Below are 27,683 nucleotides of genomic sequence, written 5' to 3' on the forward strand. Positions count from 1 at the left end.
TGTCAGAGATGCTTTAGTGCACAGGTGTCACACCCATGGTGTCACATTGCTGTCACATGATGTTTCATGATGTTTTTTCCCCTTCACGGAGCTGGGGTGGGTGTGGCCTGCACATGATGCATCTGGCCCTGTGAGCCGCCAGTTTGACACCCCTGCTCTAGTCTAGTGGATCCTGTATCAGCAGGAACTAGATGACCAAGTTGTACTATGATTCTAGGAAAACTCCATAAAAGCTCTTTTTATTCAACACCAGCACTTAGGCAATAACTGATTAAAAATTTCCTGGGCAACATCACTCTACCCATTATTTTGATTGGTTCTCTTGACTTACCATATTGGCCAAGCCTAGTTCTCAAGAAGTGAGTTTTATAGGAACATCTACTGTTTTTCAGAATGAAAGATTTATACAAAGGAATGTACAGGCTTATGTACCATGGCACTACATTATGCCAACAGACAATGGATAAATGTTATCCTATAGATAAATATTGAAGCCCAACGGAACATAGGATTGCAGCTTGTAGGACCAAGTCATATACCTGGGTTCTGAAATAAGGTAATGAAAGATAAGAATAGCTTATTGAAAAAACAGCAGGTGAGAAGTCAACCCCAGTGCAACAGACACACCTTTGGCCCCAATGATACCTACCACTTTTGTCAATCCCATTTACAATCATAAACTCTTTATTTCCCTGATCTTGAAAATCTGGTACAGGAGAGGTATTTGGTTTTGATTCTTTGCTTGTCATAAGATGTTAAAATTAGGAATTATATTATTGCAAGTATGAATCACTGTGACATGAGTAACATTTGAAATTATCATCATAGCTCCAAAGCTTACAAAAACTCTAGTAATAGTTCAGATTACAGGAAATATGTATTTATTTAATCTCATCTTTATTATTTTGATGAGTAATTTATAAAGATTCACTCTGGATAGTGAGATAGATGACATATAAATTTAATAAATAAATAAATAACTCAAGGCAGCAAACATACCTAATACTCCTTTCTCCTGATATTTTCCCTACAACTCTGTGAAGTAAGTTGATATAAGAGAGAGTAACATCCAGCTGACTTACATGCCTAAGGTGGGACCAGAACTCTCAGTCTCTTGGTTTTTAAAAAGCCTGATACTGTAATCACTAGACCCAACTGGCTAGCTAGAATCACTAGATCTGAAATACTAATTCCAGATAAATCACAGATGGCAACAAAAAAATTATACTTTTATCTCCTTACTGCCATCTACTGCCAGAGTTATTAGCTCAGTTCTCAAAGTTTTCATTATTTCCAGCAGTAGCTATTCACTCATATAATTATGCATTTAGAAAACCACTTTATTAGCAAGTACATTATCTGACTTTACTGCCTGCTCTGTATTTCAACTAGAGATCCTTCCATTTACAGTACTACTAGTTACAGAACTAAAGTTTTAATAAGAACAAATGGAAGTCTTATTCCTGGACTAACTCAGAAAAAGGCACAAATCAGCCACTGCTGTTTTTCCCTATTTTTTTGTGCAGAAAACCAATGAATACAGTTTTTTTTTAAATGAAAAAAAATAATATTTATACAAGTATTTGCATTTTTAAATATATATTCTCAAAAAGTTCTTTGGGCTTTTCCCTATAATGCCTTAACAGATGCCGTAAGATATGCTACTTAGAAATGGTGGAGACAAATGATACAATATCAAAAATATTCACAACTTTTACTGACATTATTTTAAAATGCTATTTTATAGATACCTATTTTTCTTACTGTGTGAATTTTTTTTCTGTCAACACATCTTTTTTTCATTAAAGCACTTCAGAAAAAAAACTGATGTTTATGATTAAAAATATGAGGAAGGTGGTATTTGCATATTGGTGCAGTTAAAAGTGAGGGCTAGACTTGGTCTGATCTACAACTGGTAATGGTCCTTTCCTTGAGGTGCAACCATTTAGTAATGACAATACCTTCTGTTCAGTAACAAAAGAATATTTCTGCCCATTTCCTAAAAGAGACCCTCTTCTTAATGCAAATTCCAAAACCATAGAAAGCAAATATCTTCTATTATGAAAAGGAGTTGAGAAAGTATTTCCAGAAACGAGTTTTCTGTTTGGAGGAGCTATATATAAATAGCCAGCAAACTCTCTTATTCCTATTATTTTCCCTACTATTGCTTTTCTTTGTGTTTTAAATTTGCACAAGCTGTCTTGTTATTGTTATTATGAAAGACAGAATAATGAATTGAAAAATATAACTGAAGGCTTACATAAGACTATAGGTAAAACAAGTGTGGATCCTTGACAATGTAATTCTTTTCCTACTCTTAATGCTGGTACTTATAAGAAAAGGAAATTATTTAAGGGTAGGCTAACCAGCCAGCAAGACGAGTCATTGCTTATCATTGTTTTATTTTACTTTTTTAGCCATCCTGAGAAAACAGCCCCATCATTATTCGTGGATCATGATAGCCTTTTGTTCATTTTTCAAAGAGAGTAATGCCAGAGATCACCCATAGACCAAAGATTTGGAAAAATTGTTCTGCAAGACAAGCTCCCCTCACTACCTACTTGTATCTCCTGTCCTAGTAGCCCCAAGTGAAAACAAGAACAATTTTTGGCTCTCCAAAAACAGCACAAGGGACACTGCAATTGTTTCTGGTCTGAAAGGATGCTGTTAAAGGGTTGCTTGTGATTTAGGAGCTGAGGAGGTTTGGAAAAAGTAGAAACCAAAGACAAATATGTCTCCTTTTTTCCAACACTTTGGCCATTATAGATTCAAATATCAGCTGCCTCTACACTCAGAAGTGCTTAACCATAGCTATGAAGATACCAAAGTGATGGTTTCTTTTACATTACAGAAAAATATGTAAGGGGTAGGGAACGTTCAGGATGATGTTCATGGCACTGTGATTTGACCTCCACCATTTTGGTAATGTGTAGGTTTTCTGCACTGGCACTGCGGTCGTCCAACCAGCAAGCAAGCCAAAGTCCAGAGATCTGCAAACTCAAGAGGTTTTGGAAGCCAAGAGTCCTTTTTGCCTAGAGCTTAGAGATGATAACTGTAACAAAATAAAGGCATGGCACAGGTCAAGTCTGACAAACATAACAAATCCCTCCTCCCCCCAAAAAGACAAGAGGCACAATATTGTGGAACATGATATTCAAAGTACCACAGTAAGCATGGCAAACATGACATGAAATTCAAAGTACTAAGGTAAGCATGGCAGAACTTGAGACTTGAAAAGTTTTTCCACGTTTTTTTTCAGGGAGGGAGGCCAATCAAGAAGCCAGGCTGAACCACCTCCCAGAAGCGCAGATCAGCTATGTTGCTCATTGGAGTCTATTCTCCTGTCTGCCAGCTTTCTTGGCTGGTCTGACTTGTGAAGATCAGCCCTCTGATTCTGTATCTTTAAAACATGCCTCTGCTTGGGACTGGGTGGGTAAACCTCAGAATCTGAAAGGTTTGTTAGTAGGTTCAGGCAAAGATTCCTGCAGGCTTGCCAGACCTGCCTCAGCAAGAATGGAGTCATTGGTTTCAACACCGCTACAATCACCTTCTCTAGTGTAGCTTATAAAATATACTGTATTTGAGATTCTTGTAACTTTGGTTCCCCTTTACCTTGTTTAGCACAAACAGTTCTGTTCTTTCAGTTGTTACCTTGTTTCTGTTGTTTCTATAGCTGTTTCTTTTAACAATTGTTGGATTGTTATTATCCAATCCCTATATGCAGGTTGTGGGAACACCAGAGTTTAAGAATACTTGGTTAGTTTATGGGTTAATTTGTCCTTTGCCACTCTGCTGCAGCCTTCATCTAGAGCAGTGGTTCCCAACCTTTTTTTCGCCCCGCACCCCTAAAGAAATTTCACTCGAACCTTGCACCCCCTGAAATTTATATTTTGCTCAAGGATAAATTATGCTAATTCCGAATAATATTTTATCAAAAAAAGATTGTTACTTTATTCTTTAATATAATTTACCTGGACTTTTCTCGTACCCCCTGGAATATCGTCTCGCACCCCCAGGGGGTGCGAGCACCCCAGGTTGGGAACCCCTGATCAGGACAAGGGTCTTCAGACTTGACAAATTTAAGACTTGTAGACTTCAACTGCCAGAATTCCTGAGCTAACATGACTGGAGGAGGAATTCTGGAAGTTGAAGTCCACAAGTCTTAAAGCTGTCAAGTTTGAAGACCCCTGATCTAGTGGATATGAACGATTAATTAATTATATGTTGTTCTAATTTTCTTCCAAGTCAGTTTTTGATTCTTGGTAACTGCCTGGACTAGCCCCTTTGTTGGCAAGGGTTTTTGGGGGGAGGGTGGGGGATAGCTTGCTCTTGCCTCCTTCCTCAGGTTGAGAGAAGGACTTTCTTAAAGTCACAAAGATGTGAGATTTGTGCTTAAGGTGGGACTTGAATTCATCGACTTCAGGTTTCTAGCCTAATGCCTTAATTTCTACACTAAACTGACTTTCATTTCTGTTACCTATTGAGAAATAGAAGTAAATGGATAACATTGAAAGCATTGTTATGAAATAAGCCATTTCACGCCATGGTTTCTTTAGAGTCATTTTTAAAAAGTGACATTTGAATCTGTGCTGTTTGTTAAATGAGTTGGTTTCTCTAGAGATGAATCTTTGTTCTTCTTCTCCTCTGTGCTGTGACAAATTCCGTAGCCAAAGTAAATGAGAAAACCTGCAACACATAGGACCGCAGCATCACTCTTTTCCTTTCAAAACATAAAATAAATAGAATAACCCCATAACAAACACCCATATAAAATAACATTTATAGTAATATAGTCTATGGTTGACTTTGTAAATAAAACACTTGTTATCAAGATTATGAAAGTTAATACCTCATCCCTGAGTCATAATTTATTTTACCTACAATTGACCAAAATCGACATAACGGTAAGCCAAAATGTGCCTTAGTTGCTTTCAACTCCAGCCAGTTGTGGTTTGTCCAGTAAACCAAGATTAAACAATGGTTCACAACTCACTAAATCAAAACCCCAAACCAAACCATAGCAGCACAATAAGTAAATGAAGTACATTTCTTGTGGTGCTATGGGCTAGTTATTTTTTATGAGTTGTATGTGATTTGGATCTGATTACACTGCACAGGCCCTTGATGGCCTGCACATCTCATTGTTCTGACGGGGTACAAACAAATTTAATTTAAAAGCATCGGTGATACCCCAGTCAGATGCATTAACCAATGTTTTAATTTAAAATTTAACCTGCCCTATAGCCTCAGAAACAAAAAAAAGAAAAGAAAAAAGAAGAGGTTATTTAGACAATAGAATCCATCTCCCTGCTCAATGCAGAAATCCATATTCAAGCATCTCAGACAAATGGCAGTTTAGCCTCCATTTGGACACATTCAATGAAGGAGAATCAACCACTCTTCCGGGTAACTGACTCCACTGTCAAATAGCTCTGTGAACCCTGAGGGAAAAAAAAGAGCTGCAACCAAGTTAAAGGTGATATAAGCAGGAATGGAATTTGAAAAGTGTCTCAGAATTGACCTGCCTCATTCCACAATCCTTTCTTCTGTCAAAGAATAAGCCATAATTATAATTTAGCAACTCTAGTGAGATAATAACCAAGGACTTTGCCTTATCAGTATTCAAGGGACACAGATGGACAAATCATGATTGATTTGAAGCCTATTGAGTACATCTCTGCACTTACCAATAAGCAACCATATTGAGAACAGAACCCAGGTCTCGTAGCTCAGTTGGGCCATCAGAAAAATATTGACGAAGATACTGAAGATGGGTAGGAATGGCAGGCATGGTACCTAAATTAACACACATATATTTAGGCATTCAACTTTAATAAAAGTGTGGCCTTCTACAGGCTTCATAAGACATATCAACATTCCTTTTAGGATTCCCAGACTCTTCAAAAATGGGTGAAGTCAAAATTGTTGGATCTTTTTCTGCAGTATGAGAGGGTGGTTAATGGGTGTTTTAAGCTTTGCATAGACTTAAAATATCCAATGTATTTCTTAAAATCTATGCAAACTCACAAAAAGATCAGGTACTTTTCCCAGGTTGATGGATTTTAATGAAATAAATAGAAGCGTACCTTTTTATAGTTAACTATTTCACCCTTCAAATTTCCCCCAGTTTCCCCTCAAAAACAAAAAAAGTATCACCTCCTATGATGATTTTCTTTTCTAATTCTTGTCCTTTTAATCATTAGGAGCTAAATGGGTGGTGGGGGTGGAAATCATAATAGTCTTTGTTTATGAGAATGACTTCGCTATATTATTATAAAATAAAAATAATAGAAGGAAAAAAACAAAATAAAGGGAAAGAGTGCGCCTGCCAATTTTTTGAGTTTGCTCCTGACATGTTATATGAAGGTTATCACCTCATCATAGGAGGTGACACATTTTTTTGTTTCTGAGGGGAAACCAGGGGAAATTTGACTTTGGCTGATCTTGTATACTTAAATCAAATACAGTAGGACAAACAGTACTTGAAAAGGACACATCCAGAAAAAAACAGGACTGGGAAGAAAAAATGGTGCTGGAAGAAGGCAGTGGTAAATCACTTGTTTTTTGTCAGGAAAACTACATGGATGCACCCATAAAATTGTCAGGATCAAGTTAGATTAAAAAGAACTTACTGTGTTTTTTTCCGAATCATTATAAAGAAAAACCAACTAATTAATTAGAGAAACTTTAGTATATCAGAATTGAGTCGGGACAACTGTCAAAAGGAGAAAGTCAATCATTCTACTAGGGGAGGGGTTCCCAACTGGGGTGCTCATGCCCCCTGTGAGTGCAAGACAATATTCCAGAGGGTGCGAAAACTTGGGTTTAGCAGTTTTAAAATTATAGTGTATATGCATAATTATATGCATATAATTATTTACTTTTGTAAAGGGTGTGAGAATATATCAGAAGCATTCTAGGGGTGTGGGGTATAGAAAAGGTTGGGAACTCCTGTATTGGGAGGGGGGTCAGCATTCCTCCGGATTAAACTCATGAAAATCTGCATATTGTAGAAGTGATTACAGAACTCCTATCTTATGCCTAAATATCATGTCGTCATCACTGCTCCACCACAGTTCTTAACAACACTATCTCCATGGGCAGAATTCTTCAAATCATTGAGAAAATGCTAAACCGCTGAAAGTGTAGAACAGCTTTGAATCATGAGAAGAACAAAAGAAGAAGAGGCAGCTCCATTTTAAAAATGTACACTTTGACTTAAAGAAAAACTAGAGGAAAAGAACAGACTACAAAGAAACCTATTAGGCCTTCTCTTCCCAGGTCTTCAGGAGATTCCACCCAGCTAAACCTAATCTCAGCATTAACAAACATAACCTACCCAGGAAACATGTTTTTGTTTTTAGCCTATCTCCATGAAGTTACCTTCATTTTGTTTCCATTCCAACAAATGAAATAGGGTTAAGGTCCCTTTAGGTGTTAACAGTGTCAAAGTGGTTTTTTTTACTCCATTCTGCCATTGTAACATGTTAGGGTACATAAAACTTGTTAGCTTTGTCAACCATAGGTTTGAGTGAAGTCAAGTGACCGTAGTGATTTGAAATAAGGACTGGATAGAGACTGATAATAGGGAAAAAAATCAAACAAATCTGCTTCATTTGTAGATGAAGATTACTTCAGTTCATGAATGGGTGGCTGCCCAGTGTTCATACCTCATGCACATATTTGGCTTGCTAACCAAGTATTTTGCTGCTTACCTTGAAATCTACTTTCTTCTGACTTTGAGGCTGTCTCCAGATGACCAAAGATGCCAGTAGAATCCCCAGCAAGTTGGAACAAAGGCAGATAACACACCACAGAGTTCCAGATGTCAAACATGGCAATTTTGTGGAGATCAGCATGCACACAGCACAGATGAAAAGAACTGGATAGAATATAATCTGTGAAAAGCATGCAGGGGACAGGCACATTTTCCTCATACAAGACTAGACTATCCTATACATCCCTTTATATGCAATGGAAAAGCATGAGACAGAATGGTGTGACTGTTTAATCTAAAACCCTTTAGGAACTAGTAAAGCTGTTGTAAATCATTAAGCTAGTTATGCCTTTTTTTCTAGGGTTATTTAGCGGTTTTGAATGTTGTTCAGCACACATATGATCTGACTGTTTCTACTCCAAGGGATGGCTGTAATATTTAATCCATATTTATGCATTTATCTGATGCAACACTTTTCTTATCTGATTTTTATACATTCAGTGAACAACAACTCAGAGATAATGGTGCCCAAGATGGATGTTATGTTTGGTCATGGGCTCAATGACGATGAACAAAATGAAATATAGACTAGATAGGATGTTAGTGATCAGATTTTTATCATCTTAAAACAACTGCTTGTAGTCTGAGAGAGCATTTTTCTTTTAAGGTGGTTGCTTTTAAGGTGGTTAGATTTAGCCAGAGGAATTCACACCATGATTATGTTTTAATTTAAAAGCATATCTATACATTTTAAATGGTGCAAACTACAACAGTTAGCTTTCTAACTAGTGCATGATAATGTATGTGATTAAATTATAAATCTGCATACATTTCCACACATCGATCTTAACTTTCAAATATTTTAAAGCTTAGCTATATTCAGAAACCTGTTATAAAACTATTTGAATGCTTTGATGGTAGTGTTTTGAAAATACATTAATATACTTTTGTTATTATCCATACAAGAAATAACATTCTCCTATGTTGTTCCAATTTATGGAATGTACTTTTTCAGGGATTATATTGGACCAAATGTTCTTTGCCTTTAGAAGAATAGTCAAGGGATAACTTTCTTTTCTTATGTTGATTCTTAATAAATTTAGTGTTTTTTTAAACCTTGCTGTAATGGGCCAAATCCATTGTGTGCCAAGCCTCACGTGAGCAACCTCAATGGTTCCGGTGCATGCTAGGTCTCACGTAGGCTGAAAACAGACACCAGGAACAAGACCATAAAACACGTCACAAGGGCAGTTAACTGAAATGCAGTTTGGTTTGCTAGTTTAAATTTACCATGGCATTGTTATTGGGAGATGCGATGCATCCACTAACATTCCTACGCATGTAACATAATGATTGGATAAACTCACCCCCTTTGTGTGTTCCCAATAAAAGGAGTTCCCCAAACCCTGATCGGGCAGCTCACCCAAGATAGAACTTGTGTTAGTGTCTTTCTTGATGCATTCGGCCACCCAGTGGGCAGCCTTCCAAATGCGGAGCAAAACCGCAATTGGTGACCCCGACGTGATCCACTAAAAGGAACGGGTGCGTCTCTCTTCGACTGCCTATCTCACCCGGCCGGGCGAGCCAGTTGCAACTCAGGGAAGCCGTCTCGTGTCACGGATCCCTCCCCAGGAATCTTCATCAAAGAAGACATCCTCCTTTCAGGTGAGTATGGGCGGAAAATTCTCCAAAGAGCAGATGGCACATTTGCAGGAATTGGAAGAATTAACGAAGAGTTCAATTCGTATTTTTGGGAGTCAGGGCAAGATGCTCCTGATTCCAACTAAAAAGGACCTTATCACCCTTTTGACTTACATTTACATACAATATCCGGCTTATCCGGATAAAGGGTCCTTGACAGTCTCCACATGGCAACGTTTGGGTGATTATTTTCATAGATAACCCCAGGGCTCCACCAAAAATTCTGACCACGTGGAGGACAGTCATGGAATGCTTAACAATCCATGGCTCAGCGCTGACTAAAGCCCCCTGGGGATCCTCCTCCTCCCTATGCAGCTGAAACCAAGACAAAGGACGCTTCCCATTAAAAACTCCCCCCCACTGCTCCTGAACCCATGAGTTCTCCTAACTTAAATTCAGCGGAGGATCAAACACCCATGGGAGCATTCGCACAAGCCATGGTGCAGGGACGCAGAGAAGGCTCTCTTACTCTAGAGGAGGTCTCTCTCTGTCCCTTTGATGCCGAGTTCGTAGAGAAGCTTCAGAAAGCCATTCATAGGCAAATCTCTAATGAAGAAGCTTCTGTTAAAACTGGCTGTTGAAAATGCTAATGAGGATTGCAAGAGGATCCTGCAGCCTCTATCTGCCCGAGGGGGTTTCCCTCTCCGGACTATATGTTTGAAAGTAAACAAGAAAGCAGCAAGGAAAAAGAAATGGGAGGGCAACCCTAGTGGGCTGGCCTTTCCAGAGAACACAGATTGATTTCACCGGAGTACTAACTCCATACGCATATCTGGGCTATAAAATGCTTTCTGCTACTGCCTATCCTTCACTTCCCTCTTTGTCTCTACCTTCTCAACCCACCTTGGTTCAACTATCTGGGTACCATAAACTGGTACCATAAATCTTTCCTGTCTTTAACCACTGATATTCTTTCTCCATTGTTTGAAGCCCTTACTTGGGGGAAAAGCCTGCTGACACAATATCCTTGCAGCAACCTAAGCTTCAAGCAATACATCACCACAAAGAGCTGAGCTTGCTGCAACCATATTAGTCTTCCAGAATTTTAACGAACCCATCAACTTGATCTTAGACAGCCTATATGTTACTCAAATAGTCTCTACTATCCATGACTCTTACCTCTCTCCTGCAATTGATAAAACCTCCTCTCTCTTTTTGTTACATTACAACACCTTGTTGCACAGCGTCAACATCCTTTCTTTGTAGCACACATTCGTAGCCACCAACCCTTCCCAGGAATCCTCCAGGAAGGCAATGATGTGGCGGATCAAGCAGCTGCAGGCATCATGACATCACACACATTGACTCCTTGGGAGAGTCATTCTTATTTCCATCAAAACACCAAAGCTCTCATGAAACATTTCAACCTCACGATGGCTGAAGCCTCAGCCATTAGGCAACAATGCCCCACTTGCAGTCAACAAGCCCATTCCATTCCCTTAGGGGTAAATCCCGCGGGTTGAAAGCCTGCGAAATATGGCAAATGGATGTTACTCAATTTCCTTCATTTGCCCCCTGGAAGTATCTGCATGTTACAATTGATACTTATTCAGGGTTCATAATGGCAACTCCGCAAAGAGGAGAAGCCTCCAAACATGTCATCAATCATTGCATTCGCACTTTTGCATCGTTGGGACGCCCAAATGAAATAAAAACAGATAATGGTCCTGCATACACTAGCACAGCTATGTCAGAATTTTGCGCTAAGTGGCAAATTACCCACAAGTTTGGTATTCCTTATAACAGCCAGGGACAAGCCCTGGCAGAGAGAGCTAACTTAACGCTAAAAACAGCGTTAGAACGACATTTGATCAAAGGGAAAGAACCCTTGGCCTCCCGGCGATGCAAGACACTCTTAATCTCTGTCTTTATACCCTCAACTTCCTCAACCTCTCTGGCACCCCTGCTATGACAGCAGCGGAGCGGCATTTTTCCTCCCCCTCCTCTGATTCTCCCAAACCACAGGTATACTACCGCCAACTGCCAGACCCTACTTGGAAGGGTCCTGCTGCTCTCCTCACCTGGGGTCGTGGCTACGCAGCTATCCAGCTTCCAGATCGTGTCCTGTGGGTTCCTGGACGGCACATCAGACCATACCACCCCAAAGTAGAAAAGTCACCACCTGCAGACATATCAACATAATTCGTCTCGTTGCCTTGCCAACCCTCTTCCTCTTTCTTGCTGCACATGCCTCCAAGGTCTCCATTCCATCTCGAGTGACATACTTCACGCCAGGCACTCCCCTCCTGCTGACCTGCACTGCATCTGGGGACATCTTTCCCCTTACCTCAGATGGTCAACGCTCCCTAAGCCGTGGCCCCACATCTCCAGCAATGCTTCCTTCCAGATCAACACTTTTGAACATCCCCTCGAACTACACTCCTCATACTTCGCCCCACTGCCACCACCTATTATTGCTCCGGTCGACGCCTCTATGATTCCATAAGCAACATTTATGAATCCTGGACAGTCCTTAGACCCCGTTCATCTCGTCATTATCACAGACAATTCGCAAGTCAGCCTGACATTTATGCTCAGGCCACCCCTTTTCTACATCGAATTAAGAGATCGCAGAACTCTGCCAGCGCATCAGATGGTTGCACCCCTGCCTGACCAAAACCACGCAGGCAGGTTCCACTCAAATAACTCTCATCTACCATACCCAACAACCGCAGAAGTGCCTTCCTACGGGAAAAACTTGCCAAAACAATGGGACCATGTACCATCTATGCAAGATGAACTCAAAAACCATTTGCTACGATCCCAAGGCAGCTGTACGTCTCAACGTCACCTTATGGGCAGGACTTCCAAAAACCTCTGGCAGATCCGATCCTGAAGGGGAAGGAAAACTTTATTACCTAAACCACACCACCGTGCTCAAGGACGGTACTAACCCAATTGTTTTAACCTTTGATGTTTGTGTTGCTTGTTCTAAACCAGGGGGACATTCATGCGGGTCGGATGACTGGAAATCAACGTACGCCCACAATCATAAATACTTGTGTCATACACCCATTAACTGGGCCATGGGGAACCCCAACCACTGGACCCCTTGTGGAGGTTCCGTTGAGTGCTCGGGTTGGTCTTGTGTCTGTGATTATACCGGGGAGGGTACTCAGGTTGCAATCATCTGTCACATTTCAAACGAATATCAGGGTCTACCACAGACAATAAGGTAGAAATCACTATCTCCAGGCAACACCCTGCCTTGGAAACTTATGGTATAGGGATTGATGGCACAGGAACAGACCCAAATACTTACATTACCATAAAAACTGAAATAATTTATGAAGGCGAGGAAACATCATTAGGCTGGTCAGTATATAATAATTTAAGGAAATTAGAAAAAGCCCCTGATACCAGCATTATTGCAAAAAACTTGTTCATGGATATGGCAGAAAAATTGCAAAACAACTTGCAGTAACCAATTGTTTTGTCTGTGGGGAACCACCACAGGAGAACAATGGCCATGGCAAGCCTTAGAAGCCTCGCCATCTCTGTTTAATAACATGTCTTCTGTAGGAAACATAACAGCTAGAATAGCTTCCGATCCACTTATCTGGACAATTACCACTAACTTAATCGGTAGAAACTGTTTTTCCCGAAATGGATCCACTCCAGTAGGACACCTCCTTTGCTTAGGTACATGGGATAACTCCTACCAGACTTGGACAGCACCTGACAATGCTACCACCACACCTGCCAAATTCAACACCTCTCTCCTACCTTATCTGTATGACACATCCTCTCAAATTTGGACAGCTCCAAATAACATGTATTGGATTTGTGGTAACCTAGCCTATCCGTCCCTTCCAGCAGATTGGCAAGGGTCATGTGTATTGGGGTGGATAAGACCTTCCTTTTTCCTCCTACCGATCTCCATCAAGCAAGAACTGGGCATCCCTGTGTATGATACATTATCCCACAAGAAAAGAGACACCGATAATACCTTTGCAGGTTTCCCCTGTCAATCAGAATATGAAGGGGACACCTGGACCTCAGAAAGAATCGTCTGCACCTTCAGCATTGCTAGTTGGGCCCAAGACGGCTCCTGGGGTACAGAACCCCCATATACATGATTAATAGAATTATGCGTTTACAAGCTGTTTTAGATTTAGCAGGACAACGTATAGACAAGGCTCTAAACACTCTAGCAACTGCTACGGACAAATTACGCACAGCTGTCTACCAAAATCGTTTAGCTTTAGACTACATACTAGCCAAAGAAGGAGGGGTATGTGGTAGGTTCAATCTTACGAACTGTTGTCTTCAAATTGACAAAGTTGGCAAAGTAGTAGCACAATTAACAACTGAGATGCGACAATTAACCTACAATCCTAATCAAGTATGGCAAGGTATTGATTTTAAGAATATTTTTAGTTCTTGGTTCCCTAAACTACCAGGATTACAAGCCATAGTAGCTCTCATAGGTATGATTGCTGCAGGATGCGTTATTCTTCCATGTGTATTACCAATATTTGTTCGTACCATCTCCAATAGTCTGTCTTTATTAGCTGAAAAGCGTGCCATTGCACAGGTTAATGCCCTCTGGGAAAAAGAACCTCTGTACAAAGTCATACCCTCAGAAGACCCTGATGCGTGCGCCGCACAAGTTTTTGCATGGGTAGTGATGAAGATCCAGAAGAAATTCCTCCATATAAAACTAAAACAGAGGAGATGCTGTAATGGGCCAAATCCATTGTGTGCCAAGCCTCACGTGAGCAACCTCAATGGTTCCGGTGCATGCTAGGTCTCACGTAGGCTGAAAACAGACACCAGGAACAAGACCATAAAACACGTCACAAGGGCAGTTAACTGAAATGCAGTTTGGTTTGCTAGTTTAAATTTACCATGGCATTGTTATTGGGAGATGCGATGCATCCACTAACATTCCTACGCATGTAACATAATGATTGGATAAACTCACCCCTTTGTGTGTTCCCAATAAAAGGAGTTCCCCAAACCCTGATCGGGGCAGCTCACCCAAGATAGAACTTGCGTTAGTGTCTTTCTTGATGCATTCGCCACCCAGTGGGCAGCCTTCCAAATGCGGAGCAAAACCGCAACCTGTGTTTCCTTATTTTTCTACTTGGTATTTTATATTTTAGATGTTATCTGTCAATTGAACCCATGAATATGCCCATGGACATTTCAGGCTCCTTATTACTTAAATTTTAAAGATTATTAAAAAATAATTGGAAGGAAAGGAAAGAAAAAAGCTGGCTAACTTCAAAACAAAACCTCTAATATTCTTTTATTGACAAGAATGGCTCCAGGATTCTCATAGGCATAATTAGAAAAAAATAAAAATGAAAAGAGTGGGTAGCTGCAGATTTAAAGAAAAAGAAGGAGCATTAGAGAATATCCTGAAGGGCTACAGGTGATGATAGAAAGCAACCAATTGACTATGGAAGTAAAAAGGGAAACTTAATTTTCTGTTTTTCTTTCTCTCTTTGGTATATACATGAAATAGAAAATGTAATTGTTTATATAAAGGATATGAGGAAACAGAAAATATGATAAATTAGAAGGGACTATATGGGAATATAAAGTATTTATAATGAGAGTATATTTGATGATTAAAAGCAGGGGAATGGGAATTTATAAAATTATATAGGCAAACTTTGGCCAAGCAGAAATAAAGAAAAAATATGACTAGGGATTGCATTGGAATATAAAGTATTTATAATGAGAGTATTCTATTATGACTAAAAGTAGGGGAATGGAAAACTATTAAATTGCATAGGTAGATTTTGGCTAAGTGGAATTATAGAAAGGGCAAAAAAGGGAAATATGGAATGATTATAGGCACATGTTTTGGAATAAATATAAGATATAATGTAGATTGGGGGGATATGCCATGTGGATCCCAATTCCATTAGTTTTATTTTATTTTTACTCTTTTTCAATTGTTTATTATATATGATCATGACGTATAAAGTAAAATAAAATAGGTGGTAAGCTGAGAATGGAAATAATAGGGGATAAAGAATTGAAAATATATCTGCGGATGAAATGATATAGATATTGGATTAATGAATTGAAATATGAAATGGAAATTTATTTAAAGATTAGTGGATGATTTGAGGTGATGTTAAATAAAATAGATGGAAATGCAACTATGACTATGTATAAATGTAATCTGGAACCACGTTGCTCACGTGAAGAGATGTGTTAAAAACAAAAATAAAAAATCTTTTATTAAAAAAAAAGAAAGCAACCAATTGACTATCTATCTAATGAATGCTTCTGACAGGTCATGCCTACTATTTTAACTAGTTAAACCTTTCTCCATGACAGCCATTTTCTGAAGAGACCAAAAGCATGCTCTCAGAATTCTAAATGTGCCCAGCCCAACATTTACCAAGAATAAACACTGTCCATGCCACTAGTCTGGAAGAGTGATGGGATGGAATTATGTCAGGGTGTATTAGGAGGTCTGTCCAGGCCATTCTGCTTACAGTTGTCTTTTCTATAGAGGCTGGAGAACTAGGATCAGGTTGGTACCTACAAAAGAATTTAACAAAAAATAAATGGTGTCTTATTTGTGCCCGATGGAATTGGCATCTCCAGATGGTGTTAGAAATATGTCAGAGCCATTGCAACTAAAGTCATTTTCAGATAATTAAAAAGGCTAAGGGAGGCCATGGAGACATATGAGTATACTAAACTACAGCTTAGTTTTTGTGGTTTTGGATTCTGATTCAAATTCCTCACTAAAATTTACACAATAACATAACAGTTGCGTAGAGAGAGAAAGGGAGATGCAGAAATATGAAACTGCAAAGAAAATCTCCATGGGAGTAATGGTCCAATGGTCCAGGAGCATCAATGCTATTTGTGGAAATGAACTGAATATGAAAATAATATATCACATTACATCATTAGTATTCTTCTAATATTGAGTCATTCTATATCCAAAGAATTGTATGAATATCTGGAACCTTCTACAATCATATATACATTTTCAATATTTTAGTTTGGTAACAATAGCTAAAAGTGCAGCTTATTACCTGAGAAGTAGAATGGAGACAGCAACTAAACTGTAGGCCAGCAGTGTTCCAATAGACATCACATTAACCAAGACCTTCAGATCAAAAAGGACAGCCAGCAGTGCTGTGAAAACAGAAAAGGGTGCCTACTGCAAGCAGAATCAGTTGAATAATTTCTGTTCTGATAGACATCTGTATAAGGACAAGATCTTCAATATTTTGCCAAAACAGCTCTTGAAAATACTTGCCCTGATTTCAGTCTCTTGAGTTAGAAATTAGGCAAGGGAGAAATTATGTATGAACTTTGAAAATAATTCAGAGTACTCTGCAATGAGTACCTCTCTGCTATTCAATAAAGCACTCAACTTTCTGGTTTTGAGTGAGACTATTAAAAAAGGCACTACTTTAGGAAGACAACTTAAGATGAGGGTCAAAAGCATCTCTAAACTGTTTTGGAAGTATGGACAACCCTAGTCATGATTCAGCAACTCAAGGAATATTTATGTTCATTATTTTTTTATGGAAAAAGAATACCTAGACTTACCTGAAACTGCTCCAGATACCAAAGTTGCAATAACTGGATTTTGTTGGCTGTTCACTCTGGCCAAAACATGAAAGAGAAGTCCATCCCTTGCCATTGCAAATAGAATTCGTGGCATTGGGAACATAGAACCCAACAAGCTGCAAAAGAACCCCAAGAAAAAAAGTAAAGTATCCATGTTAATAACTCTTTGTTTCCTGTGGCAACCTGCATTAAATGTGTTATGCAAGGAACAGATTTTGAAAGGGAAAAAATCTTCAGTAGAATCATGGAATTGATATTTTGAGAATGTTATACTTCCATAGAGCTTGATGATAAATTAACGTTTTAGGAAACCATTGTATTTTAACCTCCATTATGTCATACCTGATAATAAGTAAAATAATCTGCAACATGTGTGGGAATAACTCTGACTCCAGTATTGAGTAATGATTAATCTAAGACCTTATACATACATGTCTGCCTAAAGGTCACCTAGATAAAACAAGGAAATTAAAAGTAAACACCAGAAACAATCAAGCAGCTCAGACAATTGTAAATAATTCTGTGTATTATGTTTAATTATTGTAATCCACAATGTGAATGCTTACTATGTGTAAAATTCTCAATAAAAAGGGAGCACTAGAAATTGCTCTAGACTCCCATCCCGAGTTCACTCGCTTGTGTCTCATCCTTTCCATGGGAGTCCACCACAAGTGGTGACCCCGACGTGATCCACTGCAGGTGGTACGTGTCCGGACCTCCGTGTTTCCTCGCCTGGAATAGGTAAAGTACATACTTAACTATTGCTGGACAATAGGTTTTTTTCAGGGAACATGGGGGGAAAACTTTCTCAGCCACAGGAATAGCATGTTAGTGAGCTGCTGAAGTTAGTCAGGACAAACTTATTTATCTTTAAACCCTCTGGGGGGGAGCAAATAGTTCTTTCAAAAGGTAATGTGAAAGAGCTGCTGCAAGAGATCTGGCGACAATGTCCCTGCTATCCAGAGAAGGGATCTTTAAAGTTAGACACATGGAGGAGAATTGGAACTATCCTTCATGAAGAGCCACGGGCAACAGCTGAAATTTTGATATATTGGAAGGTTGTTATGACTGCTTTAGAAACTCAGCAACAACCTCTTTTAAAAACTTTAGTAGAACCTCCTCCTTATGAAGGAGTTGTGTTGCACCCCCCAATTTCTAAATTGGAATATGCCTTCTCAACCCTAACAGCGCTTACGCCTGTAGAGGAGAAAATCCAATCACAAACAGGGAAAGTTCAAGCAATGATGCATCAGGCTTTCAATGAAGGGAAATTAGAGCCTGACGAGATTACCCAGATGAATTTGTTTCCAGTTAACAGAAAAATAAATACTCAAGGCAATATGGAAATTGAATGGATTCCGATTCCTTTGGCTGTTCTTAGGGAAATTAAAAAAGCAGTTAAAGATTATGGTATTCAAAGTCCTTTTACAAAGGGGCTTCTGACAAGTTTGGCTACCTCACGTATGATTCCTAGTGACTGGAAAGATTTAATGAGAATGATATTGAGCTCTACTCAGTATGTGGTCTTTGACTCAGAATACCAAAGAGAAGCTATCACTAGGGGAAGGAATTCAGGGGGGCTGTATACGCCAGACCAAATCTACGGGGCAGGCTTGTTTGAATCCACTGTTGATCAAGCTACTAATTTGCCTGATCACGTATTTCCAGTGGTTATGGCAGCTGTCCTTGGGGCATTGTCCCGCATCCAGGATGTGGGAACCCCAGCACAGTCTTTTTCTCAAATTAAGCAAACAGCATCTGAATCTTATAATGATTTTGTGGAAAGGCTACAATTGGCTATTTCCAGACAAATATCTAATGAAGAAGCAGCAAAGGAACTTTTGCTGAAATTGGCAGTTGAAAATGCAAACGCTGACTGCAAGTGTATCTTTGGTGGCTAGAGGTGAGGTTACTCTGGCTGATCTGTTAAAGGCATGTGCAGTGGTGGGTTCTCAGGCTTACAACATGGAGACTTTGGCTATGGCATTACAAAAAGGGATGAAACCTACAGGGAATTGTTTTAATTGTGGGAAACCTGGCCATTTTAAAGCCCAGTGCCGTGCCCCTGGGGGGGGAATGGCATTTAACAAAAACAAAATTAAGGACGTTCGCCCAAAATCAGTCTGTCCAAAATGCAAAAAAGGGTTTCATTGGGCAAATCAATGTCACTCTGATCAGAACCAAAATCCGGGAAACTAAATTTGGAGCGTGCAGCTAGCCCCGCTCCCAAGGCTGTCACAAAAGCATTGCCTGCAATTACTGGGAGTACAGGTTTGAGTTTAAAAATGTTGAACTCAATTGATGTGACCTTTCCTAATCAAGTGTACATTGAGGACACTCATTTGCATGGGCCACTGCCAGAAAAAACAGTGGGATTGGTACTTCCCAGGTCTTCTGCATCAGAAAAAGGGTTTTTTGTTATTCCAGGAGTTATTGATCAAGATTATAAAGGGGTTATTAAGATACAATTGTACACTGATACTCCTACATCATTAATGGCCGGTGAATCTATTGCACAGTTATTATTGCTTCCATACATTCCTATGAATCCTTTAATTGGGATCCCACGAACTGGCGGTTTTGGGTCCACTGAAATGACCAGTTCTCCAGTTGCTGCAGAATTGCTAGCGCTGAGAAAAAATTTGACTACAGACCAACCAAAAATGACAATTGAAATTCAAGAAAAATCATTTTCTGGCCTTATAGATTCCGGAGCAGATGTCTCTGTGATACGCCAAAAGGAATGGCCAAATGAATGGGAGCTTGAGGACTCTTCGGCTGTTTGTGGAGTGGGTGGTATGCAGTTTGCTAGAAGTAGTGTACATTGGTTGAAGGCATTGCATAGAGAAACTGGTGAGACCGCAAGGATTCAACCTCTTGTGTTGCCCTTGCATATAAACTTGTGGGGTAGAGATTTGCTATCACAATTTCGCACAAAAATTGTTATTGGATAATGGAAAAATTACAATTGTTAACCTCTCAGCCAGTTGGGATTGACCAATGGCCATTTCCAAAGGACACTCCTTCACATAAAAACAAAAACGGGGGAAGTGGATGGATATAGCTTGCCTTACATACAAAACATTCTTAATATTACATTATATACTTAAAATTTTCTAAACATGACAGCTGCTACAGCAGCCAGTAGGCATTTTGCTTCCTCCCCTTCTGCAGGTGCGCCAAGACCGAAAGTTCGGTATAGGAGACTACCAGATCCAATGTGGAGAGGACCTGTCCCGCTGATAACTTGGGGCAGAGGATACGCTGCTGTTGAAGATGAGGGGACAGTTGTTTGGGTTCCTGCTCGCTGTGTTCGTCCTTATCATCAGCCAAAGGGGCAAGGGGATGGATTTGGGGGAATGGAAAAGAAACACGTTGATCCAGGACATGGGAAAGCTAGCAAACCTTCATAATAAAACTGATTGTTGGATATGTATGCACATGCCAACTCACAAAACATCAGGGCTTCCAATGGTTGCAGTACCTCTGGCTGAAGGTGACTGGTATAAGGGACAATGCTATGGTTGTTCAGGGACGTGGTCTAACAGTTGGACTACAAGTAACATAAATACATTGCACCTTGGAAGCCGAATCCAAGAGGTGGCGGGTATCTGTTGGACCCACAATGAGACAGTAGAGAATATGACTTACTTGGGGACATATCCGTTTTGCAATAAAACAATTGTTATTAGCAATGGAAGTCAGGTTTATCCGGATGACATGAAAACTAAAAATCTCACTTACTTTGTGCATAACATCACTAAATTTTCTATCACAACTTTGATCAATGAAAATGGGTGCCCATATATTCCTGCTACATGTTGTCCCAACCACGGAGGACAGCAACCGGTTGCCTAAATGTGCAAATGGGGAATACGCACCACCGTCCACTTATTTGGCTATGTTAATGGAATCCTTTGCACAATTAATCTATGCTGAACCAAATACGGTTGGTCATCTCCTGGGAGCAAATCTATGGTTGCTGTGTGGACGGATGGCTTATGATCGCATGCCAGCACGATGGAAAGGAGTCTGCACCTTTGGGAAAGTAATCCCATCTCATTTCATTCAAAAATCATTGGGGACTGCTCATATCCGCAATGCGCGTTCCGCAACGGAAGTAAACTCTGTTTTGACTCATGACTACTGGACACAAATATCGAGGGGAGTTATTCCTCCTTTAGGAGTCATGATGAACTATAGAGATTTACATCATTTAAACAATTGGACAATTACTATGTTTAAAGAAACCATTAAAACTCTAAAGCTGCTTGAAGAAGAGCAAGGAAAAATCCTTGACTTTGTCCTGCAAACCAGATATGCGGTGGACACTATTTTGGCAGCGCAAGGGGGAGTTTGCGCTGTGATTCATACGCATTGTTGCATGTATATCTCTGATTTTTCTCCAAACATTACAGCTACTATACAGCATATGGAACAAACCCTGAATGAGAATCCATTACGATTGGAAGACGAGGGACTGGACGTGTGGTCTGCACTTTGGTCCTGGTTGCCAGATGGTTCATGGATTCGTCATTTAATTGTTGGAGTGATATTGCTTTTTATACTTTCTCTTTGTGTATGCTGTTGTATCCAATGTCTCCCTGGACTTTTAGGAATGTGTCGGGTGAAGCCTACGGAAGGAGAGCTGTTGTTGCAGATGGCGAAAAGCTACCGAGGCATCCGCGATCATCAAAAAACTAAAACAGGGGAGATGTGGGAATAACTCTGACTCCAGTATTGAGTAATGATTAATCTAAGACCTTATACATACATGTCTGCCTAAAGGTCACCTAGATAAAACAAGGAAATTAAAAGTAAACACCAGAAACAATCAAGCAGCTCAGACAATTGTAAATAATTCTGTGCATTATGTTTAATTATTGTAATCCACAATGTGAATGCTTACTATGTGTAAAATTCTCAATAAAAAGGGAGCACTAGAAATTGCTCTAGACTCCCATCCCGAGTTCACTCGCTTGTGTCTCATCCTTTCCATGGGAGTCCACCACAACATGTACTTGACATACCTGAGACACATGAGAAAGGAAGTTTTGTACTTATAGTGATTTGTTCTTATAATGAGCAAAACGGGTCAATTAAAAAGCTGATCACATAAAGGATGGACAAGCTAAAATGTATTATGTACAGTATCTGCCCTCTTTTGTTCCATTGTTATGTTTTGTTTTAATCCTGTTCTTATGTAAACTGCTCCAAGTCCCTTTCTACTAGAGCAGCAGAGAAGCCTAGTAAAATAAACAATAATCAATTACTGTATTATGTCTCAAAAAAAAATATCAGTGAATTATAATGAATGGCTGTATACTCAAAATAATCAGATGGAAAAACCTGCTCATAAAATGCATCATTCATTCATTTACAGAATTTGCTATTCCAAAATATAATGATTGCCACATATAAATTTATTAAGCACTGATCTACCAGTGTCTGTTAATGACAGTTAAATGGAACCCAAGTTTCAGAATCTTTAAAATAAAGGGTTATCAAGCCAACATTGTGTAACATGTTGCCTTCCTGCCTTTGTCATGGTCTTGGACATATCTGTAGGGTTATAGTTAGGACATCCTAGATAAGATGGTTCTTGTTACTGTATGTTCTTAAAACATAAGCATACAAGGTAGCTCTACCTGGTTGTAAGCGCACAGAGTGACCCCACAGCAACAACGTACTTGGCTGATCTCCATCGAACATATTCAAAAGCCATTGGTAATGGGCTTAGTGGATCCAAAAGGTGGTAGGGCATCATGAGGGTCAAGGCAGCAGAAACACCAAAATATATCAGGAAACAGATGAGAAGTGAGAAAACGATTCCCAGGGGGATAGATTTATGAGGATCCTTCACTTCTTCACCTGTTAAATGCAGACATGAGATGCCCTAAGATCACTTTGAAATATACACTTTCATACATCTGATTGTTTATTTAATAATTAATTATGCACAGATATAAAACCAAATTATGAAAGAGAAATGAAGCCCAAGTAATTTCCTTTTCTCAGTATCACTGGGATTGGAAGCACACTGAAATAATATGGCTTTAAGTTACTTCTAGACTCAGTGAGTATGGGACATAAATGCCTCAGGGAAAGAGCTCTGAAAAAGGCCTGTCTGATAATCTATCCCCTTCTTTCAGTGGCGTGGGGGGGGGGGTGTGAGCCTTACCACTCCATCTCTAGATGACCAGATTTCATGGGCTGATTCAAATCTGGTAAAGTATTGTCTAATTATCTTATTTCAGACACCAAAAATGAGAGCATTTTCCATCTTCTCCTTAGGAGAACAGAACATAGGATAACTTTTAAAAGACCTATATTTCTTCTTGAAATCACACCAAGTTTTATAATAATAATAATTTGTTAAATTTGTATGCTGCTCAACTCTCAACATCTCTGGCTCACAACAATTAAACAAATAAATTCCAATAAAGATTAAAAAAAGTAAGCTCAATGAATTAAGGGGTCTCACTCTTCCTCCCCAAAGGTCTGGGTCTTCACAGCTCATCTAAACAACAGCAGAGCGATGGCCATCCAGATCTTAGGGGAGGGGGGCAACCTTATGCCAAGAGGCAGGCACTGATATAGAAGAGGTACATTTCCAGCATCCAAATAGATGATATTGTTTAATCAAAGGAACCCAGAGTGTGTAAACTCTGTAGGATCAGATCAGCCAGGCAGGTATTATGAGAAATAATTATCTCAAATAAGCAGGCCTCATGCCATATAACTGCCAAACAGGAATATCAATAATTCAGCAATTGCATTGCTCTATACTCTTACCTATCCATGGACTAACCATTAAGCAAAATAAGTACATGTTTATGGCACCAAGGGAAGGGGGCACCATAGGGTTTCCATCCCTGGCTATCTTGCTCTTAACTTTTTCACTGCCGTGCTCTGTTTTCCAGCTCTTGTTGAGACTTAGAAGAGCCATGTGCACCATTGTTGGGCCATGTGTAGGACATCAGTTGGCTTTAATCTGGCACTGTTCTTACCTATAGTTGCAATGCAATCAAATCCAACAAAAGCATAGAAGCATGTAGCAGCTCCAGCCAGAGTGCCTGAAAAGCCATATGGCATGAACCCTCCAGTTCCATATTTCCAGGTTCCATTGCCAGCCAGAGTTTGGTTACTTTGAAGAAAAATTACATTAAATAAATCAATCTGAGAAAGAGCTGAATGGGTATAGTTGATTTAATTTGGGCCTTTGAACAACAAATGAAGGATATACAAAAAACTATAAATGGGAAAACTGTACAACAAAACTATAAATGGGAAAATGCTCAAGGATAGAAAGAAAGTATTTTAAAGGAGAGTTGTTTTTCTGGGATGTTCTTGTTGAATTTAATTACCAAAATCAATTAGAGTGCTATGGGGATAGAAGAAGGAATGTTAAATTGGGAAAAGTTAAATTCAAATCCTAGTTTAACTGTAAAATTTATCATTCTTCTTTAGCTTAAGCTATTTCCCCAGATACATGCTATCCTGATTTCTCTAGAGAAGGGGAGGTTCACCTCACAAATGAAATAAATTCTAGCTAATCCTCTAACTATAAATAGAAATATCATGAATACGGTACCTTGCAGAAAACATTCACATACTCAAAGCTTTTTTTTTTTCTTTTAACTGACCCTAAATCTTTTGAAAACGTATTTTGTGGATATTTGTTGGTTTTTACTTGAGCACTGATCAAACTATTTTTTTACCTAAGGTTACTGTCAATTAGCCTTCGCAGATCATCTTCACTTAATCTCCAATTTTTCAGGTCTCCTTTGAATAACCCACTAATTATTATGAAGATAAGAATGGCCAGATTAATAGTTGTAAAGACTTTATTCACTGTGGTAGATTCTTTTATACCTATGGAGAGGAGGCCTGTAAAGTGAAAAAAAAGCAGAATTATATTTGTGCTAAGATCTTATTATTGTCAGGTATTATGCTATATGAATGCATATGGCACAGTCTGAAAGCATGTCAAGAATATCTGGACATGGTGTAGAAAAAGCTCCAAACTGAAAGTACACTTGCTGGTTCTAAATAGCTTGTAAAATATAATTGCCAAAAGAACCAGCAAGAGATATTCCCTGCACTATTGTATTTATTTATTGGACTTGTGAATGCTACCTAACGCCAAAAAGATTCTGAGCGGCATTCAATAAGTCTAATACATAGATTAAAAATTAAAACCACCTAATTGCCCAGACCAAAACAATACTCCCCAATATACAAAACTTCAGCAGCCCCCAGGCCTAGAACCCAAGCCCTGTCTTAGGAACTTCTAGAAACCAAGGAAAGTGGGAGTCCTGAGTATCTCTGGGTTAGGGCTCATTACAATCTTAAAGGATGGGACTACATCAAGCACGCCAAATAATGTAATAATGGATTGTGGAGGTGCTCATTGTTAAACTACAGATCAGAATGCAGGTTTTCTATGTCAAGTATCTTCAGTGCAATCTTTAATATCTCCCAGCAATGCTGTGAAAGGTTTCTGAAGTTCTGAAAGCAGTCCATATAACCCCAATGGAACCTGGTCTGCTCTGAAATAAGGCAGGCATGTTACATTGTTGCACAAAACGTGTTCAGGAAGATAGCTAGAAAGTAGTCAGAGGAATCTTACTTTTTTGGTTCCTACAGAACTCCGAGAAGATTTGGAAAGCAAATAACAAACTTTTATGTAGTACTTTAATGTCAATGTCAACGACTTCCTGCAGCCTTTTCAAATCCTACGTCCTCCCAATGAGTTGGAATTTAACACCCAAAATTCATAGCCATGCATATTAATTTAATAATGAATAAGAAGCTATTCCTTGCCCTGGAAACAGGCATAGTAACAATAGCTGCAGTAAACCTAGTGAGTGTGTGAGTGGCAGCTGCAAGGTTGGGAAACTGTAACTGAGATTCTGATATCATCATTTAGGGCTGCCTGAGATGAAGAACAAAGGGCATAGAAGAATATAAAATTGCTTGCTTCTAGAAAAATGGGCTTGGTTTCTAATAGTCACAAGATTGAGAAACAATCATGCAAACATACCTGTCACCAGAAAAATGAGGCAAACAGCGAAGATATCTGGATATTCAGCCAGACCTGGGATGCTCAGGGTCAGATGTATGTTGAAAACATTCCCCAGGTTTTTGCCCAAAATCTCATCAAAAGTAGCACTCCATGCTCTGGCTATACTGGAAGCTCCTATAGAGAACAAACCAGGTGTACCAAACATTGTCATATATCAGGCAGAGCATATCAAAATTTTAAGAACAACATATTTTGCACAGTTCTATCACCTCTTTTTTGAGCACACATTTACATTGCACAGGAAGATGTTGATAATTGCTGGGTTCTATGTGGGGGGCGGGGGGAGGAGGAAGAGGAGAAGAAAAGAGGAAGAGGTAGAAGGAATTGTAAGTCCAGAGGCCGCCTAAGACAAAAGTTTAGTATATGACTTGAGATGGGTGACTCTAGAAACTGAATAAATAAACAAAGTCACTCTATCACTTTTAATATCCCACTCATATACAATCTAAGAGTCCAATTCTTCTATTTCACACAGGCCTCCAATTGCACACAGACACACACAATCAGAAGGAAGCTTACTACAAAGCTGCCACTTCAGTGCATTTAAAACACCTTGAAATATACAGTGAATTGACTTTGTGCCTCCTAGCATTCACAGGCCAATAAAGAAACCTCATGGGTTGAATTACGCTAGAGCAATAGTTATGCTGTATGGCTTTAGATTCTTTAGATTCTTTAGATTCTACAGCATTTTCAACAATGGCCTGCCCCAGGGCAGCCCAAAGAGATGGGGGTTCGGAGCTAAATGGGCTATAATACTGAACTTCATTCTCTCTAAAAATTCAGATCTACTTAAGCATTGTCTGGCTATCTTTTCTTAGGCCCAAAGCCCTGATATAATTGAAATCTAACACAGTACTAGAATGGAGAGGCCCAAGCCATGATAATACCAATTACATAGGACAATAGCAGGTTCCACCCAGTGACGAATGCACATAGCTCTCCAACTGTGACGTAGCTGTACAAATAGGCTGATCCTGCCAGAGGCACCCGGGCTCCAAATTCAGCATAACAAAATCCTGCCAAAATGGATACCATAGCAGCAATAAAAAAGGAAACGATAATACTAGGTCCTGAGGTATTCTTGGCTACTTCCCCTGCTAAGACATATACCCCTGCACCTAGAGTACTGCCCACCCCAAAGGCTACTAAATCCAAGACAGTGAGGCAGCGGTTCAGGTGTGATTCTCCGTAGCCATTGGCAGTTATTACTTTCTGACGAGAAACCATCTGAAAGAGGGAGATGATGGAACTCCAGACTGGCATCTGAAACAGAAAGAGAAGATCCAGATTTTCTTCTATATGTGATATCCTTTCAGATATTTGAAGAGTGCTATCATATCCATCCTGCATCATCTCTTCTGATGACACATAATGGCAACGTATGGTCCAGATTTGATGATAAATCTCAACTATTGAGTTCATTCATATAGTTATTTGTATTTATCTTATGAATCTTTTTGGTTTTTATTTTTTGTCTTTTTCTTTAGTATTCAGTGTATAATTTTTTACTTTTGTATGTCACTTATTAATTTTTTTTAAAAAAGCACACTTTTTTTGCAGGTTCATGGCTACAAGGAAAAGAATCAGAATGGAAAATATTTTTACATGTAAGTTGTT

At 39.3% G+C, this 27,683-nt stretch overlaps 1 protein-coding gene across 1 annotated transcript; it reads right to left on the minus strand.

Moving 5' to 3' along the window:
• Positions 1 to 4,306: 4,306 nt before the first annotated feature.
• On the minus strand, positions 4,307 to 27,419 carry LOC113423587 (cationic amino acid transporter 2-like). Its single transcript, XM_087954177.1, has 11 exons — positions 26,954 to 27,419; positions 26,022 to 26,177; positions 24,697 to 24,865; positions 23,986 to 24,122; positions 22,624 to 22,846; positions 16,955 to 17,091; positions 16,432 to 16,534; positions 15,783 to 15,925; positions 7,716 to 7,882; positions 5,688 to 5,796; positions 4,307 to 4,686 (listed from the first exon to the last, which is right to left on the minus strand). Exons 1-11 carry the CDS (start codon positions 27,417 to 27,419, stop codon positions 4,565 to 4,567), a joined length of 1,932 nt encoding a protein of 643 aa, XP_087810303.1. The 3' UTR covers positions 4,307 to 4,564.
• Positions 27,420 to 27,683: the final 264 nt, after the last annotated feature.

The sequence above is a fragment of the Notechis scutatus genome, chromosome 2 (assembly GCF_049901735.1).
Source record: "Notechis scutatus isolate UNSWTSFEM ecotype Mainland chromosome 2, rNotScu1.2, whole genome shotgun sequence".
Lineage (NCBI taxonomy): Eukaryota > Metazoa > Chordata > Lepidosauria > Squamata > Elapidae > Notechis > Notechis scutatus.

Bases quoted from the DNA above. Each gene is read 5' to 3' on its own strand.
- LOC113423587 (XM_087954177.1), bottom strand. From the start codon at position 27,419: ATGATGCAGGATGGATATGATAGCACTCTTCAAATATCTGAAAGGATA. The intron at 24,123-24,696 runs GTAAAAAAATAG...TTTTCTTCAAAG, and splicing joins CTAATTGACAGTAACCTTAG to TAACCAAACTCTGGCTGGCA. The intron at 17,092-22,623 runs GTAGAGCTACCT...GTTCTTTTGCAG, and splicing joins CTCTGTGCGCTTACAACCAG to CTTGTTGGGTTCTATGTTCC.